We start from the raw sequence: 20,411 nt of genomic DNA on the forward strand, positions 1-20,411 counted from the left end.
TGTATCCGCGCATGAGTGATACATGTAATAATACTCTGCGGTCTATACGAAACAACTTAAGGCAATGTTCCGCAGAATACTCTATATATCTCTCTGGTTCTTTTGTGTACTAGGGCAACTTATGTCACCAGATGTCAGAAACTTGGCAAATTCATATCAGCAATGGCTAAACAACAATAAAACGTCATATTGAAGTATGCGGTTCAAGAAATCTGGCATGATTTGCTTGTAACCTGAAAGGGGAAAAGGTAATTTTGTCTTTACTGATGCTAACTCACGGTAACCTATTTAATAAGCAGAGCAGCATAATTAATCCAAACGAAATTTGCTAAGTGAGTTCTTTCTTTATGTGTCTTTACTGAAAGGATTCATTAAAAGAGCGAAATTGAAAGTTGCATCTTTTACTGACGCAATGGAGGAAGTGAAAGGGTTAGGAGATATGGTTATATTATCTTTAGATAAGCCTAATTCACATTAGGATATGTGTCGAAAACATGTTTCATTTTCGAGCTCTGATTTGGCCAAAAATAAATTCCTTGGATAAACAACTGTTGGATGTTATTCAAGACGACCAAGAGGGCTTAATTAAATGGTTGTTTCAATATCTGACCGTGTAACATATTTGCGAATTATACAGACCCCAGTTGGCTGACATAATGTGATATACTTTAAATATATAAATAAAAGTTTGCGGTTCACATAAAGTCTGTCAGCCGCATTCCTTGCTGTCATATAGGAAAGGTTTCCCCCATTCAGCTGCGCACAAACACCCCAATTAGGCTAACACTATCCCAATACAAGTGAAGACTTCGGAAGGTTGAAAACAACTTTTGATCGAAACAAATTTTTTCAGATGCCACTTTCGAGACTCCGTAGAACACTTTAAAGCAGTTTTCAGCTCACAAATTAAGTATAGGTGTTAGCTAGGCATGCAGGAGCTAAGATACGAAGGGGTGTCTGCACTTACAGTATACAGAAGGCTAAAACAAACTTTACAAGAAACTACATTCACTAAGACCAAGCAGAGTCTATTTTATGTTATTTTGGTTGTGCCCAACACGTCGCCAGTGCAACGAATGATGTTTGGTACAATAATCATGGCGGGCATATTGTTCTTTATGGGAACACTTGCCTTACAGCCATCAGAGGCATCGGGTAAGCAGAAATATTTGTGTTCATTATATCTTTTGAGTTATGTACTGTAGTGAACGTGTTGGAACGAGTCTGTGTTATGTCGATGTTAACGAGTTTCTACCGAAATCATTTCTCTTCTAGTTTCTTCACATGGACGCATCACCAAAAGGCAGGCAGAGAATGCAAGGTTGGCAACAGTTGGCTTCTCCACCAAAATTACATGTTCGTTTAGTTCATCTACCAGTAATTATGTACTAACTTGGAAGAAAGATGGGAACATAATAACGTTACACGATCCACATGAATCTTTACATGTGTCTGATACCCAGGGGCAAAGATTCTACACCATAACACCCCTGAAGCGAACTGCAACGCTGCACATTAAGAATGTTACTTTCAATGATGCTGGGAATTACGTATGTAAAAAAACTCCCACGGTAGCAGGATATTCGGAGACATGCCGTTGGGTGATAAACGTTCAAGGTATGTCACACTGCTTCCATATTTCTAAACTAAATACTTGTTTTTGTCGACACATTGACGTAACAGGTGATCCGCACCATTAAATGGTTTCTAAAATACTAGAAATAAGGCATACGTTTTATTCAAACCAATTTGCTATCTGTTAATGATATACAATATCTGTTAATGATATTGTTAAAGCTTTCTTGTGCTGTTTAGAAGAAGAGGAAGAAGAAGAAGGAAAAACGTGAGAGCATGAAAGTTAAAGGAATAACGAAGGCAGGGATCAAAGACAATTGATATTTTTCAGTTACATCAAAACTGGCAAATTCGCGGTTACGGTATATAAAGCGGTTAACTTAAAAATCGAATATTATATAGTTTTGAAGTTACTGCATGAATCATATCTTGTCTTTGATCCTTTCCTTCGTTATTCCTTTCAGTGATATATATATATATATATGAAACAAAATATGTCCATTATATCATTCTTATCGTTGTTATTGCAGGTACAACTACTGTAGTATGGAAACCTCCAAGCCCGTCAACTACATCAATTATTGAAGAACGTTATACTTGTGTCAACATAACGTGTATTTCTGAAGGATATCCACCTGTTAATGTTACATTACAAAAGTATACTGATTATTCAAACAAGCCATGGATGAACACAGACTTAGTTCCACAAATAAAGCTGGAGGGGAACCAAACAACATGGTATTTTGTTTATAACTTGACAAGTGCGACATTTGACAGATTAAGATGTTTCGCTGATAGCAGCTTTACCAAGCCCACACAAGACCAAGGATTTCTTGTGGAAACAAAGAGTAAGTATAATATAAACTAGGAAAACAACTTGGCCTAGGCCTAGGCCTATATGAAACATGGAGAGTGAATTTGCCTTACATCGTTTGCATGGATAGACTAGCTAGTGCTAGCTTCGAGTGAATGTGGCCTTTTACATTAAAAGCAATAACATTTGTAAATACACGAACAATACAAAAACTTACATATTAACCTTATTATAAAATTGTATTGCCAAAAGAAAAATACAAGTGCTTTATATGACCTTTGAATCTATGGTTGTTGTCAATAATGCAGATAGGGATATAGGAACGGAGTTCCCACGCTTCGGCCGACCAAAGGCAAAACCGTTGTACAGATAACAGGGAAGCTTTGTATTTTATATAGAAAATCCACATGCACTTATATTGAAATATTGTTAGACAAAAGCAGAAATAAATATGTATACTAATGTTTAATAAAAAATAATGTTTAATAAAAAAATATGTATTATGAAGAATATATATATATTATATATAAAATATATAAAGAATATATATATATAAATATATATATATAAATAAATATATATATATATATATTTATTTATATATATTTATATATATATTTATATATATATATATATATATATATATTTATTCAGACAACTCTATAGTTGTCTGAAGATCTCTCAACGCGTGAAACTCTGAGTAACTACTACTAGTGAGTAACTACTACTCTGAGTAGCTACTACTAGTGTTATATATATATATATATATATATATATATATATATATATATATATATATATAAATATATATATATATATATATATATATATATATATTTAAACCGAAATCCCTCTGGAAATGTTACATCTCAGTGTGCCATTTATCGATACTGTTGCCTGGAATATATCTCGATATAGCCTATGTTCGAGAGACGTTTTCGTCGAAGTTCGTCTCAAGACGGGCTCAACGTAGGTTACGTATTTTCGTAACTGTAAGGTTTCCGTATAAGGCCATATTTCATCATTTTGATTTTTTCAACCAGCAGCTTAACATAAATGAAAGTGTATTTTGTGTAAGTTTCATTAATGTTAACTTGCAGGAACTGTTCGAAAAATGAACTTGAAACTACTCGTGGACTTTAATTTTTGACACAGACAGTACCGTAACGGTTACCGAAAGCAAGATGGTGGTGGGCACATCAAAAGTACGTGTTTTTGGAACTGTAAGGTGTCCGTTTGAGCGGCGTAATAAGCGTGGGCTAGGGGGGGTGGCGGTCCCCCACGGGAAGCAGTCAGATGGGGGGGGGTGCCTGACCACAGTCTCTCAAAAAAGAATGTTTTGAATAAACAAAACGAAAAGTAAGAAACACTCACTGTCGCCTGAGAATTCCAAATCATATAATCAGTTCAAATCTTTGCCAAAGCTAGCACCATTCTGCATCTAAGCTACCTTACATAATCAAACAAATTCTGAGCCCCTCCCATTACACTCCACCCAACGACGGCATCCACTGCACGGGTTGGCAAAGGAAGGATCCCTTTTAACCATATACTAAGCCTATGTCTAAAAATTCCTCAAATGTATAAGTGCCACACAGGGTTAAACGGCGGTAATTAACGCGCGGCGCGATGATAACTCGTTCAAAATGGGAACTTGAAAGGGAAAGTCCCAGTTTTGTGACGCTGTTCCCCTTTCGCGTCCGGGTCTAGCCTATAACTTGTAAACGAGTGCGCGCGATATATGTACTGCATTGTACCTAAGCGCATAGCCTAGCTCTAATCCCTGCGTATAAGCGCACACGAGGAAGAGTCGGCATAGTCATATAGTATATAACCTTCACACGGCATTTGAATTTCACTGATTGACAATGAGTGTATGCACGCACTAGGACTAGGAGTGACAATGACTGCGTATATGGTAATGAAATGGTAATTAGCTTAAGTGAGTTCGATGCTACCACACATATCCAAAATTGTTGGAAGTACGTGCTCTAGCCCAAAATATATAGTCTACTGCCTATAACCACTCTATTAGACTTGCTAAGTAGGCCAAACGGTGGTTATGTTATTTTATACAACACCTAATTGTATTCTGGTCATTTGATTGGTCAATTGCTCGTTGATTGCATGCAAAATCCGCTCTATTCCACTCTATGAACTATAGAACCATGCATGGGTTATACTTTTTTTGATAGCATTTTTTTTCATGGTAAGAGAGCAGAGAAACCTGTCTGTTCAAAACAATCTGTTGCATGAGTGCATTTTACATCCAATTATATCCAAATTTGAAGGTGTTGTATAACACAAATAATGAAAGGTTTCCATTCGTGCAATAGTGCAGATATTTCATTCGTTGAAAGATGTAATTAGTTCCATTCAACTCGGCTGCGCCTCGTTGAATGGAACATTCCATCTTTCAACTCATGAAATATTTGCACTATTGCACTCATAACCATTCATTATTTGTTTAATAACAAAAGGCTTGGGACTTTGTCTTGTGGGTATGCAAGAAAGACTGCACCAGGAATTTACATAAATGTCAAAGAGAATAGAAATTCTTTCTACTTTTGTATATCTGCAAGCAATGTTAGAATAATGTATTCGTAAATGATAATGTAAGTCAAGGCATGCCTGAACCTACTGGTCTGGCACTTGATAATCAACCTAATGTAAAGTCAAACAGCGATTCTTCACTCTCTGAAGAGGAATCATCATGCATACACACAGTGGCGTAGGAAGGTACTTTTAGGTGGGGGGGGGGGGGCGAAGACTGATGGCCGGCCTGGGGGAGGGGTCTAAGGGGAGGGGGACAAATGATTGAGTTCTTTGGATTTTTTTTGCATTTCCAGGTGGCCTCAGATGCAGTTTGGTGCAATATAGCACACTTCAGCCCACCCACTCCATTTTGTATATAATTTTGCATTTTCACCTGGCCTTAGATGCAATTTGGTGCTTCAAATGAGTTTTTTTCTCATTTGGAAATGAAAAAGGGGTTTTCTGACTTGCGAAGTGGGGGGGGCGGAATGATACTTCCGCTCCTTCATATTTTTCACTGGGGGGGGGGGGGCTGGCGCCGCCGGCCCCCGGTTCATACGCCCTTGCATACACAAGTCAATTAGCATCTGTTGGAAGTTATATCCATAGCCATTAAAAAGTGCTATGAAATTGTCAATAATTTTCTCTGGCAAGTATATTTATTGTAATATAATTTTCTCTGGCAAGTATATTCATTGTAATTTTTTACTTCGTACAAAGATTAGCAAGTGAGCTGGTAGTCATTTCCATAAAACAAGTGGTAAGGTACTGTGTTCATTTGATGATTCATTCCATCCATTTGGTAAATTCTGTTGTGTACCTTGACGTCCGTATTTATTCTTTGCAATAATGATAGTCGAGGACAGATATTGGAAGAACTGAGTAAGCTATATGGTTAAAGGAAAGCATGGGATGGGGAGGGAGATCTCCTTCACTAGAGCGCTTTCGTAAAGAGGTGCATTCGTAGCCTTTTTTCTTAATAGTATCATAGCAATGCTCAAGTGTAAATAAATTCACCGGGGTTATGTTTGGCAAAGTGCACCATTTTATGCTTTTCCGTCATACCATGTCTGCATTTACCGTAATTACTAGCATTATATATGGTTCTATTAAAAACGTTTGATTTTTAATTTTAGGTTGGATCTTGCTGCGTACAAAGATGTAGGTTATATATGAACGGGTTTCCCATATTTACCAGATGAAGATGAATCAAAATGATTGAGTTCTTTCTAATACTTTGAACTTTATTTGTAATTGTATTTGCAAGATGTCGGATGTGTCCATTTCAAACACTTTCATCATGCTTGGAGTGATGTTTCATATACTGAGCCACATAAGGATTCCGGCAATGAAATTATCTGGAACAATTCTTACATTAAAATTGACAATAACATTGTGTTCAACGAACATCTTTTTAATCATGGTCTTGTGTATATGTTTGAGATGTTTTAGATCAAAACGAGAGGCCTTGGTATGGGGAAGATTTCATAACAAGTTTCCTGTCGAGGGTGTTTCATTTATATACTGGGGCCTGGTATCTAGTATACCAACAACTTGGCGACTAGATACAAGTTGGGCGAGTTGATCCACAAAACCCGAACCAGGTATTCCATTAAAATGCGATCCAGTCTACGTCTGTATCTCAGTTTAGTTATCGTCGTTTTATTTCGAATGTGGTAAAAAGCCTAACAGCCTTGTCAAAGTAGGAAACGAAGTTTAGGGACAATTCGGTTAATGATTGGGAGCGCATTTTGAGATTTCCTTGGTTCACGCAGGGACTCTGTTTTATTATAATTTAAATTTTGAAATATGCAAATAGAATTCTCCCCACTAACAGGCTCTTTCATTTAACGAATATAGCTGATACGAGTTTGTGTTTATACTTTCTGCCATCGAGAAGTGAGTCGATGCAACATCTCTTTTGGGATTGCACGTTTACCTCTATTTTTTATTTAGGCGCGGAGCATAGGTTCTTCAATAAGCAATTTGGGTTTCCAAAGCAAGATGTTTTCTTCGGTTTTAATTTGATCTTTGTCATCCTTACAATTTTTTTTTGATTTTACATATGACGTTCCACTGAGATTCTTGCAAATTGCATCCCATTGTGCTTAACATTGATACTTTCTTTTACAAGTTTAAATTGCCCTTCACGCTGAGTATTGCATCTTTTATAAGACTGGTAGACTACAAAAGGGGAGCATCAATTACTTACATTTGAAAGAAGCTATGTCTGCGTGCGAGAATCTTTGTGATTTTACCTATCCTTAACCTAAAATGTTTCTTTAAGACACTGTTACTTTCCCCCTATATCTGTTAGACAATTTCACTTGGTATATATTTATTAGTACTATTTAAAGTAGACAACCACAGGTGAGACAACCACGGTGGATGGTCCCACAATATGGTACAGCGGGGAGGAATCATACCATCAAAAAGGTGTTGAATTCTTGGTGCACAAAGATGTAGCAAAATCAGCACTTGAATGAAGACCAATATCAATCCGTATTATTACATAGAGGCTAGCACTAGGGCAACCATTCAACAATGCTCCTACAACTGCTGCCTCAGATCTGGAAATGAACAGGTTCCATCAAGAACTTCATGAACTCATGGAAGCAGCTCCCAAAAAATGACACTTACGAAAGTTATTACGACCCGCGCCCACCCACCGGGCTAATTCCCTTTTCCGTGACCACTGAGAGGTTGACATTTTCGGCCCCCCACGGAAAATCGCGACATCTTTTCGCCCTAAAATTCATACAACGTTTAGAGGATATATACGAAATTTATCACAACCCCCTCACCGGGCTAATTCCCTTGTTTTAAAGGTGCAAGGGTTCCGTCAAGCAAGTCAACTTTGCCAATTTTACACCCGTTGACTTTGCACGTAAAACGATTTTCAGAAAAAAGTCTGTGATCACTATGAGGTTAAAAATTGATTCCTCTCTAGTTTTTAAAAACCAATCTCATGGTTTTCGTGTTATAATCTCCAGACTGTTCTGAATCAGAATGAGATTTTAGCTTCTTCAGTGTATCTACTTGACAGGGTGATATTATTTCATGTGGTTTTCATTCTGTCAAGTGACACTTTTAATCACATTTAACAGGGTGCATTCAACGTGTAAAGTTCAGTAGTAAAACATCGCATTCATAGAATGCACATGTAGGCTTGTGCCGTTGACCATTGTGTACAGTATACATCATGTGAGAAGCCTAGTTAATGACAAATCATTGAGGTACAATTACAGAAAGGGTATTGAACAGGCAGAACAGCATACTGAAAATAAATCTATTTGGATTTAAATACTATGACAAACGTATGTCCTTCAAGTCTGATTTATTTTCATGATTTTATTAACACATGCCTCATTGCCATGCTTTTACTACCCAACTCTCCACCAGGCTTTTTACGCTGAATTTCTGTCTTATTTTCAGCCCTTAACTTTTTACAAAAGATGTGGAGACGGACATTCAGGTTTCTTGAAAGCAGTTTGATGTTGTGACACTCTGGAAATTGGCAGGTTGCAGTTGCATCGAAAGCCAAGGTCAACTGTTTGGCATTCCCCATGTTGATGAGGTCATCGCTGCTATACTTCCTGAAGGTCATTTCAGCGGTCTTGAGGTATTGGAAAGCATTTTGATTTGGATTAATGAGGTTACCTTCAGTGTGCTCCTAATAGCTTGTTAATGTAGCCAAAATGGAAGATGATGGGGAAGTGGATTGAATGCTGTCCAAACAGCTTGAGCAGTGCTTATCATTTCGCTTCAGTCTAGATATGCAATAACCACTTAGGTAGTATAAGCTGTTCTCTTCATCTGCGGCCATCGGGTCAGGTGTTAGTCCCAGATGAATGTTCACCTCAGGAATGTCATCTGATGTTGAACGGTCTGGCATTTCAAAACTGAAATCGGCAAGGAAGTTGTTTTCATCGGTTTGATAGTTTCCAGCATTTGGTGTCTTCAAGACCTGGGAGACAGTTATGATGCGCAGGGCATACTTGAATTCAACTGGGGAAGGGATTAGGTTCTTTGAGCGGACACTGCTGAATAGATTCTCCAAACAATTTTGGGTGAAACGTGATGTCAGGAGGAATTTATTTCCATAGCCAGCAGTTCTTCTTGAAGGTCCAAAATTAACTGTGTTGACAGAATAATGCCTGTTTGGACTGGCTTCCAAGAACCTTTAGTTCCAATTTTGATTGTCTTGAACATCTTTATTATATTAGATAGGGCTGTGATAGCCGCTAGATATTGTCCTGGATTCACCTTACTCAGGGCCATAACAGGATGTCGGCTTGACATCAGGTCAAACCACCAGTTGTATTCATTCAGAAACAATGCAGTGGTAAGCACATCTGGTGAGTGACCCTCACATTCAACAAGGAATCGTAATGCTGCAGCAATAGAATGACTAAAAAAGTTCACTGCATGTGATACTTTCATTTTCTGGATATGAGAAGGATTCAGTGTTGCTTCTGTAAATTTTGGGGCCAATTTCAAAACTTTGTTCTGCTGGAAACTAAAGAGATCTTGGACAGGTGTTACACTTACTTTATTACTTGGCAGTTTGTTTGCTGCAGTTATATCCATTGGGATGGTGATGATTTTGTGAGTAATCGATGCTGCCTTCAGGTTCTTGAACACATGCGGCACGTCTGCCAAGAAGTGAAGATAGCGATGAGGCTGACAAAGGTGTGGAATTTTGTTAACAGTTACACATTCTTTTCCACAGATGATGCCAAAACTTTGCAAGGTTGCTCGATTCATGCTTCCCATGTCACTGGTTACTGCAGCCACATTTACAGTAGACCTATCTTGTGCGCCTCTTGAATTATTTCCATTATTAATGGCTTCACGACAGCACCGTCATAAGAAGAGCCTGTGTAGTGGTAGGCCACCACTTGTTTCCACTGAGTGGTTACCCCACTCAACATGAACACTAGGCCATGAGAAGCATTGCCAACATGTCCTGGAAGTGTAACATTGCCAAGGACTTTACCACTTGCAGTATCATACTCAACACTTGGCGTTATTGATCTATCTCGTCGAGTGTCAGGCAGCATTCTCGCTCATGCTCCTTCGTTGCTCCTACCTTTATGGTCAACTTCTGGAACACCTCATTCAGAACACCTGCCTCAAGCAAAGCGCAGTTGGAGAGCTTTCTTCACTGTAGTGCTGCTCCATTTGTGTCCCCTGGTACTCTGTCTACTTATGGCTTTGATCTGGTCAGGAGCAAACAAACCTGTAAACACACCTTCCTCCTTCTTGCTTTTGGTAATAGCTGCCTTCTATTTCCTAATTTTCCTTAGTTCTCTCTGGGCCCAAAGCAGACGATATCCTAGAGAACCTTCAGATCTTGATGGTTGATTACATTGGCTCTTGTTATTTTGCTGAGTTGGTGTGGCTGATGGTGTTGCATTTCCAATGTCACGATCTTGAATAGAATGCAAAGTCAAAATAAACACATAAGTTACTTGTATATGATTATCCTTTTGCTGATCAATATGGAGTAGCATATTTCTGAAATACCATTGTAACTAGTAATTAAATAAATTACCCAATACATAATTTTTTTTATATTATTATATAAAATGTTAGTACACAGAGGAACAAAACCATTCCCCAGGACTGGAAGTAGGAAAAGATCATTAGACTTGCCAATTTGAAAAAAAAAACAATTAACAAAAAAATTTTCTGCTAAAATAAAATGATTGTATCTGCAAAACTATTATATGCAGCGTATTATCACCGATCATTTCTGAGCCTTATCATTTGTTTAAATATGATCATTACCCTTCCTTCCAGTTTCGGTCCCTTCTTGGTTATTTGTGAGACCAGTTTTGTTCCCGGGACCTTCTGTAAACCTTATGTTACAAATTTACAGAAAAGCAAAAGCTTTCATCAGCTGGGAAGCACAAAATATTTGTCTCAACTACACGAATATTTGTAAGCCTGATTAGTAATGTATTTACAGCATAATGTTAACATTTGACAGATAAATTCAAAATTGGTGTGGAGGGAAACAAGATTGAAATGACAAGTTCAGAAGCATGATGAAGGGATTTGGAAGAAGAAGAATGAATATTTTGATGTAAATGATAAAGGGTTTACGTAATAAGAAGGAGTGAGAATTAAGCAGATTAATTTCAAAATTAGTGTGGAGGGAAACAGGAATGAAATGACAACTGTTAAAAGGAAACATGTTTGGATGTTGCCATTTCATACTTTTGAACTACTGGAACAGATAACTAATATATAAAGAAAAAGAAAAAGTGCAGGTACTTTATGAATAATTGGATTCATATCCACATACTGTTGAGCTTATGTTGTGCATAGTGAGTGTGTCTGTAAACTAGAAGGTGAGATTGATCTCATATAGAATGGTATATCAAGGCAGTGTCCAGTGAAAAGGAGACTTCAACTGCAATAGCAATTATCTCTTGATAATATATTGCCAAATGACAATATGTGAGGAAGTGAGTGGGGTGGGAATTGGGGACAGCATAATGAACAACTAAATTGGTGTCACTGTTCCTGTGGCTATGTAAAGGTCTCTTGGAATTTCTATATATTCTTGCAAGGAAAAAGTTAATGAGTAAAATGTTTTGTGCAATATAGAGGCCCGGTAAAGAAAATAGATATGCATTGAGAGTGTTTCAAGTAAATCACTAATTCCAGGTGGGGTTCCTCTAAAAGGTATACTATATTGGCCCCAACTATGCTAGATATTCAAATATGATCACCTTTGGTCAAAATTCTTAAACTTTTTTTATTACAAACTTCGAGGAAATTTCCTAACTGGGACATTTAGTAATCTTGTGTGTTCCTTAACAATTTCTGAGAACAGTTTGTATAGTAAAGACCTCCAGGAAAGTACTCTTTGAAAACTTCTAGCAGTTATAGCATGCTATAATTTGGGGCCTATACTGACTACCTTTAAAGCCAAAAGTTTGACTAATCTCTGTGGCAAAATACCCTCAAATGTATGGACAAGTATGTTATTCTATAGAGGCTGACACTGGGAACCACCACCTGTCAGTCAGCACTTTGTAGTACTTTAGGGTGGAGGTTGAGGGGCTGGGGGCAGGCACGTAGCCAAAGGGGGCGAAGGGGGCAGCCGCCCCCCCCCCCCCCTTGAGCATTTAAAAAAAATTGTTTAATGTTTTTATGATATCGCTAGTAATTTTAAAAGAGTAAATGCTAAGATGCAACTTACAAGACCTGGGAAGTGCCTTTTCCAGCCACCTGGGAGGCATTTTCAGGCAAAATGTTGTTGTTCGCTTCGCGCCAATCATGGTGACGCTACGCTTAGATAGTTTGCAATGCCGAATGTACGGCTCTGATAATTTGCCAACAGTTTCGCCCCTCCCTTGGCAAATTCCTGGCTACGCGCCTGGCTGGGGGTATCTGACTAAACCTGAGAGGTGTTGCCAATTAGAAGCATAACCACAGTATGTCTTCTGGGAAACAGTATTCTTGATAGGGTTACAAGCAAATCATTTAAAACAAAGAAGAAATGGAAAAATTGAGATTTAACTTTAAACATGAAGGTAACCTATGGGTTTTCTCTCCTGACCAAGGCAGTAAGTACAAGGCACCTCTCAGTATGTGAAATGATTGTCTTTATCTAATGGTTTTAATTTGTTCTTTTTTAATTGAGAACTACCCATCAATCATAGCATCATCATAGCATATGAGTAAGAGCATAAACTTCTAGAAATAATTTAAAATTCATTGAATTCAATGCTTCATACTCATGGTTTCGTGGGCAATGACTTTGTGTAATACCCTGTAATACCCAGGACACCTTGAAGCAGGAGCCACGACGAAGCAAAAACATGAGAAATGATCTGCAGAAAGTTATGAAAAGCTGTTGATTTTTTTTTTAACTTCCTGAAATCTACAAAATATATTGTATTGCTTCCTAACTATTCGATTATTTTACTACATTTTATTCATGAAGGCACCAATTCAATGCAAAGTGTGTTACTTGAAATGCCTCTACGATGGAAACAGTTGCTGACAACATCTGAAGTACGGTGGTTTGGAGCATTCAGTGTTTTTGTGGTCCAAGCATGTTACAGCATTTGTTGAGTGAAATAGTGAACCATGATAACTTGCACACATCCATTAAGAAAAGCGGAGGGTGAGGTGGGGAGGGTGGGCGGGTCGAGAGTTTCAGGTACACCAATCCATGGGCGACTTAATGTATAAATGCCTTTAATTATTATTATTATTCATCATCATTCTTATTGTTGTTATTATTATTGTTGTTGTTGTTTTTACTATTATTACTTTTATTATGATTATCGTCATTGTCATTATCATCATTCGTATTATTATTGTTGTTGTTACTATAATAGTAACTTACTATTATTATCGTCATCATCATCATCATCGTTATCATGATTATTATTATTATTAGAAAATCATCGTCGTCGTTGTCATCATTATTACTATTATTAAGTCTTCGGAGGGGGTGGAGTGGTATAGGCAGCTGGGATTGTAATGATTTTTACAGTACATTTCAATCAAGTTTATTTCAAGCTCCTTATCACATCTTTTCTCTTAACCTATATATTCATATTTTGTGTACCTCGTGTATTTTTACATTTATACTATATTTTTGGTTTGAAATAAAAAGAATAAAATAGAAAAGTCTGAGTCATTGTATTTCAGTTGCTGTAGTTCTCTGGGGCATTATTTCCAGAAACAGGCCTCTTTTTGATTCCTTGCCAAAGGCTAAAGAAATCAATGCGATGGTGATTGTGTGGGTTTGCGTGTGTGTGTGTGTATGTGACACTTTCTTGTAAACACGATATCTCAATAATTGAAGCTTGTATTTAACTAATACTCTACACGTGGGTAACCCATATTAAGAAAAAGACTACAATTGTTTTTGGTGGAGGTCAAAGGTCATTTGGGGTCACCAGAGGTCAAACTAAAAACCTCTTAAACTGTTTGTAAACACAATATCTTATAGGTGGGGTAACTTGGAAGGATTTCATACTTAGTATGTAGATGGCCCATACATATTGTGTAGAAGATCCCTATTATATTGGACACGGGTCAACAGTCATTTGAGGTCAGCAGAGGTGAAACTCTGAAAAACTTTACTCTAAAAAAATTACTCTAAAAGTGAAATTGCGTTAATGTACAAACAAAGCACGTAGATTACCTTTGGTGAGAACAAAATCGCTGTGGAATTTCATGCGTGTCAAATTTCCTTTGAGGTCAAGAGAAGTAGTTTTCAGAAAACCCATTCTACGGTACCCAACATCGACCATACTGTCATCACATACATGTTTCTGCCCTACGATGATGATGCGCAAGTCTGTATCATTTCGTCGTCCGGATCAAGCATCCGTACAAGACTGTCGCAACGAAACCGGTATACGAGCTGCATTTCGCGTAAGTTGATGAGTTCCTGTAGGTTTTCTCTGGCCAGTATCTTTGTAGTAAGCAATAAGATTTATATATGTACTTGGTATGTCGATGATCCATATCAATTAATGAACCCTATTGTTTTGGTGAAGGTCAATACAGCCCAAACTGTGAATAACCTACAAACATGATATATCCAAATCTCTCAAGTTGAAATCAAAGCCCTAACAAAATTTCTCCTATGGGCAAGGAATCACTTAATCTTTGACTTTCTGGTTTCTTATTTGTTCATTACTAGGCTGCTCATTGCCCTTTTGTAAATGATATACTCATCCTTTAAAAAAAGTGAATAATAAAGAAATATACCCCAGCAGCACGGCTAATAAATGAGCAGTGATGTAAGATGTTTGAATAGCTATCTACCGGTTACTAAAATGGTTAGAGTGCTTAACTGGCCATATTTTCAAACTGAGGCTAAAAATCGAAAGAAACTTGCAAAACTAATAGTTCTATGGAAAACTTCCCCACCTTCCAAACGAGTGTGATAACGTCACAGAATCACAGGAGAATGGCATGTCCAAAATATTAAAGTCTTAAGAAAGTCAAAATCTTGGTTGGAACTAAAATTTATATGTGCGGCAAAGTTAAGTGGAAAGGTTTTCGACCTCGAAAAGAATTTTCCAAACAATTATGGCGTTAACCCTCACCCTATGGTTTACCATTAGGGTTAGCCTGATTAATTATGGTGTCTAAATGAAGAGGTCTATAGGAAGCTGTACCTCCGAATGCATATTATGGCAGACCGATGCTTTCACGTGATATCCATGTACAGTATTAGCTCAGTGTAAGTTGCTCTCCATGTGAGGGCGCTTCATAAGAATACTTTCTAAGGCAAACCCCACAGCACTGGAAAGATCTGTCAACTTGAAACTTATAATTACCTTGAAAGCTAATTGCAAAGGTACGTTTCGAAAATTAAATCCCGATTTTCCCGTCTTTTAACTCCAAGCGGATGTGATGTAGTCGTGTACGTCAATAAGTCGGAAATGCAACATGCAATTGGCATAATAATTTGTGGCGTATATACAGCATGACACTTTCTCTTACTTCTTAAGTTTCATATCTTTTCTTTTCTACTTGAATAAAAGGCGGCATGCTAAAAAGACATATAAATTGTAAAAAATATAATAAGAAAGTTACCAGAGGTCGGAGGCAATCGAAATGACATTGAAAAAATTAGCTTTGTTTTTTAATGTTTAAATATAGAATTTCAAGCCAGTCGGGCAAAGTTTACATTGGCGCCAAATACCGCTCCACAATATAACGTCATAAAAATCGATAAAAATACTGTTTGCCCTAGAATTGGACTCGCTGGGTCCATTGATGCAATGATCAGGACGATCAAATGCATTATTGTAGTGAGTGAGAGGAGAATGAAAGGGTGGATAATTATGATATCATTCCGAGTCTATACAGCTAGGGGAGGCCAGTGGCGTAAGCAGAGGGAGCCAGATTTTTTTCTTTCAAATTTGCTTTGTGCTACAGTCTTGCCCCCCCCCCCCCCCCCGATGAAATCCAGTGATGTATTCAAAATACTTCTTTTCACATGTTTACATGTTCATACTTCATGGAAGGTCAGAATTTGGAAATCAGACCGAGATATTATACATTTTGGGGCCTTCATCATACCCACATACGGAGACCGTTGATCAATATCGTCCTATAGAAATGTACAGGGGCGTATCCAGGATTTTCTAACCCGGGGCGCGAATTACTATCTAAGCGGAGCGCCACCATCGCTTGGCGCGCAGCGTACAAGAAAATTTCTGGTTTTGATACCCCCCAGATCACCGGAAATGGTACTTCTCGGCCTTGAAAATGACCAACCAGATGTACACTTTTTGCCTGAGAACCAAGTTTTTCCCAATAGTTTTTTTTTTCATCCATAACCTTTTTGAAGATTGTCACCAGTCACATATCATGTTCGACCTCATCGCATGACCTGTGGATCATTGCTTTTGTAGGTGATTGTACGTCGCGGCCCACAATATCCGTCAGCCCCACTTTTCAAGGTTTTAAGCCCATTATTTGTTCAGAATTTGAAAATTCACATTCTCGTGAATAAACTCACTTCAAAACATACCCATAATGTCGCACAAACTTTCATCTATGGACAACCAATATAGAAAAACCTCCATCAACCCCTAACAGACCGGTCAAAATTGCATAGCTCCCAACTCTTGAGAAGGCAAATGCTTGTACATGCCACGAATCGCCGTCCTGGGGGAGGGGTGTAAGGGGAGGGGGTGGCCCCCTCCCCTTTTGAATTTTTTTTGGAATCCTGGTGATGCCTACATGTAAAATGGTGGCACTAAGAAAGGCTTTTGTCACCCGAACTTTTCTGAGAAATATGCATTTCTTGTGTGTAACATCAATAAATTGAATAGTAGGTGATAATTCATTCTTTCCCGTGGCATGAAAATGTTCGCTGCTCGCCCCAATGAAAAGAAATATAGGCTAATTTGTGGTTCAAATGATGCTGTAAAGGAGGTTTTATACTCTATTATGCTAAATGCTTAAGAAATGATGGTTGCTAAGTCAAAAATTAATGCAATTTTTTATGTATACTTGACAACTACAATGTGGGTTTTTCGGAAGCTTGCGCGGGTCAGCGGGTTTGGGTGTTAGAATGCGGGTCCAACCCGCGAATTGCGGGTCAGTTGGGAGCTCTGAAATTGCACGAGTAGAGGGAAGTGTGATGAAGAATGATGGTCAGAAATTTTCGAAAATTCAGACACAGTTAATTTATTGGTGTAGAAATATTAAAACCTCTTATAACGGCTATTATAAAACTTGGTTGAAGGAAATGAAAAAATAGCAGATATTTCCGAAACCGAACACTACACACGTAGGAGGCGGGGACTGCAGTCCCCAATTCGCCATGACTAATGTAAAAGATAGTTTTGACATAATTGGACCTCCATGCTTTTTCTCTATCTACGTAAGACATTTCGTTGTTTACATTAGCATCCCGCGGTATACTGCGCAACTTTGACGGACCTTACGGTACACGACGGCATACGATGTAGGCCTAATAACCGATGCTTGCTTATATGATATTGACATTAACATGTTGAACGCGCGCTTAGCGCGCAAAAATTTTTGGTTATTTTTTTCGGGCAAGTCAGACAGTTTTTGGACTGTTCATCCTGGAACGCCATTTTCATGCTCAATGATATGATGTGATATCTGCTGTTTGCTTTACAGATTCGAACAGGCGCGTAGCGAGGAATTTGCCAAGGGAGAGGCGATGCCTGTAGGCAAAGTATCTAAGCGTTGCGCCACCATGAGTTGGCGCGAAGCGTACAAGAAAAGTTTGGCCGAAAATCCCTCCCAGATAGCTGGAAATGGTACTACACAGGACCATTTGTTGGCGCGAAGCGTACAAGCAAATTTTGGCCGAAAATGCCTCCCAGATCGCTGGAAATGACACTTCCCAGGCCTTGTAAGTTGCATCTGAGCACTTTCAATTTTGAAATTACTAGCAATATCATAAAAAAATATGCTTAAGGGGGGGGGGCGGTCTCCCCCTTCCCGAAATGCGTCATGCCCCCGACGACACGGTCGAGTTCGAGACCAGCCACAGTTGGTTTCATAGCACAATTCTACAATTGTTTAAGGCGTATATACACACACGCGCGTTATGGTAGACCATATATAGTATATATATAGATCATGAGTGAGAGAGGAAAAATGGAAACGTCAAAAATGGAGTTTTCGGTGTAAGGGGTAGGGTGAGTCACACGCCCCTTACGAAATCATTGATCCGTCACTGGCTACCCTGTGTATATAAAAGGGATCAGCGCTGTAACGATGTCACTGTTCCTCTTTCTCTTCCCGGTGTCTTGTCGTTTTTTTTTACTCCCTTCTTTTCTCTCTTTTCTCTCTTTCTTTTACATTCCTTCCTCTCCTCCTTTTTCCCCCCTCTTTTTTCCTTTTTTCTTCCCTTTTTTTCTCTTCTCTTTTTCTTACCCGGGGGGCGCGCGCCCCCAACGCCCCCATGGATACGCGCCTGGAATAAGCGCCAATAATTTGGCCGGTTGTATAACCGTTACAAACTAACGCTAGCAACCCATGTGTACTTTCAGCGACTTATGATGCCACTTGTTGAGAATTTTCACTGCACGTATAGGCCCAATAGGCCTAGTGAAACTAAGTTTGTGTGGAAATTTGGGCATGTAGGCCTAGTGAATTAGAGTAGCTAATTTATTCATAGTGTCCTTTTCATAATGTGCGGAATTATGCAGAAACCACGACGACTGTCTCTGCAATAGAGGTAAATTAAGTGAAAGTGTGTCATGCTCCACCGAACCATTGGATGTGTATTTGTGCAGATGAGATGCCCGTTAATACATATATTTCTTGGTAATTCCTACCATCAACCATCACGAGGTTTCCCCCCTTAAGAAAATCTTGCCCCCCTAACAATTGAATGTTAGCTACGCCACAGTGGGAGGTCACGTTGACTTAGAACTTATGTTGTTGGTACAAGACCACAGATGGGACTCACTATTGTTAATAGTCTTTGCCCGATTTAAAATGTCTCGTGGTTAAAATGGCAAGCGAATGTGGCCAAAGAACACTTATATTAACGGAGGGCGCTCTTGTTAGCTTACATTTAGAGTTTATGTTCTACTTACATTCAGAGCCATGCATACCTCTTTGTGTGCATTAATGTAAGATACATAACCTGGCATTTTTCAAAGCTCGAAGTCTTAACGTGTTGAGATGTTTCATCCTATCAGACCAACCTATGAGAGGTTATTGATCCCCCCCCCCCACTCCTTGGCAGTAGTATAGTGCATGATGTTGGTGCGAAGAAGAGTTTTACCTGACCATTGCCTTTTCCAAACTTAAATGATCGGGCTGTTGTTTAGCGTTAGGAGTGCTGTTGTAGGTGCAACTTTCCGAGATTTCCCTACGAAAACACTTGGGGGGGGGGGGGAGGGCAGACACACCCAAAATGTTCTGCTCAGTATGTGCGGTACACATGCTGACAGAGTTAGTGTGAAGGCTGGTTGCAATGAACCCCCCCCCCCCCCCACACACACACACACACACCTTCCCAGTGTTAACACTTCAAAGATCAATATGTAAGTTTTATTTTCCTTCACAAAAAAAGTAAAGTACAACTACTTCTTCATAACACCTAGTCTTCGACTTTCCTTGTTTCATGCCGTGGCATCAATCCCTTTTATCCAATTTAGCACTCATTTAGCAATCAGGAGTTCGTATTGTAGCAGACTGAATTGTTTGTCACCTTATCTGAATATTCAATGTGACAGCATCATGGTTTGCTAGTGACCGTGGCCAAAGAATGCAATAGCTTTGTGACATAGTTGCTACAACATCAAATGATGTTATAGCATCACAGGCAATTGGGTTCATCTAAAAATTTTTTATTATTTTATGCTAGAGAGCACCATGACAAGATTTCAGTCCCTTCCGTAATAATAAAATGTCAAGAGGGGATTTTCATTCATCTGTCAATACTAGTTAATGAAATAAACAATAAAATACAATTATCAATTGCGACTTGAGTTTATTGAAATCACCAAGTACAGTCCTCTTGTTGCAATGTCACCAGTTTAAAGTGCTGCATTTATTCACCACAAATATGCTATGATATCACTAGAATAACAAAACAAATCGCTGCTTTTCCCAGCAACTAGATCGTAAGTAGAAATAAGCACATACTTATTTACATATGAAACACAACCAGCTATGGTATTTCCAAGATACATTTGGCATAGCAAGGTACTGTCAACCAGAATGAAAACATTTCATGGTTCCTGCTGCTGCTCATTGATAAACAGGGAACACTCCAAGTATGTAATGATGAAGCAATATCAATAATTGCCTTACAAAGCCACACCTCCTCATAAATACACACGTTATCCATTGTAACACACATCGCCATGTGTAAGCTACCTATCAATAACACACTCACCTTTGATGTAACTGTGACGTATGGTTGTTCACTGTAGGTTTAACCCTGTGACCTCATTAATATTCATGATATGAGCACCAAAATCAATATTTT

General features: G+C 38.5%; 1 protein-coding gene and 1 long non-coding RNA gene across 2 annotated transcripts in view; one reads left to right on the forward strand and one right to left on the reverse strand.

Annotated features, from left to right (window-relative positions):
* The window catches only part of LOC139959674 (uncharacterized), a 254,502-nt gene that overhangs the window by 112,912 nt on the left and 121,179 nt on the right, over positions 1–20,411 (reverse strand). The window lies entirely within an intron of this gene.
* LOC139959654 (uncharacterized) overlaps positions 614–20,411 on the forward strand; it is a 39,262-nt gene continuing 19,464 nt past the window's right edge. Inside the window, exons 1-4 of the mRNA XM_071957450.1 lie at positions 614–1,155; positions 1,276–1,617; positions 2,106–2,423; positions 8,360–13,698. Of these exons, the coding sequence (XP_071813551.1) occupies positions 930–1,155; positions 1,276–1,617; positions 2,106–2,423; positions 8,360–8,427 (954 nt within the window). The 5' untranslated portion in view covers positions 614–929 and the 3' untranslated portion in view covers positions 8,428–13,698. The remainder of the gene's footprint in view (positions 1,156–1,275; positions 1,618–2,105; positions 2,424–8,359; positions 13,699–20,411) is intronic.

This window comes from Apostichopus japonicus, chromosome 19 (genome assembly GCF_037975245.1).
Source record: "Apostichopus japonicus isolate 1M-3 chromosome 19, ASM3797524v1, whole genome shotgun sequence".
Lineage (NCBI taxonomy): Eukaryota > Metazoa > Echinodermata > Holothuroidea > Aspidochirotida > Stichopodidae > Apostichopus > Apostichopus japonicus.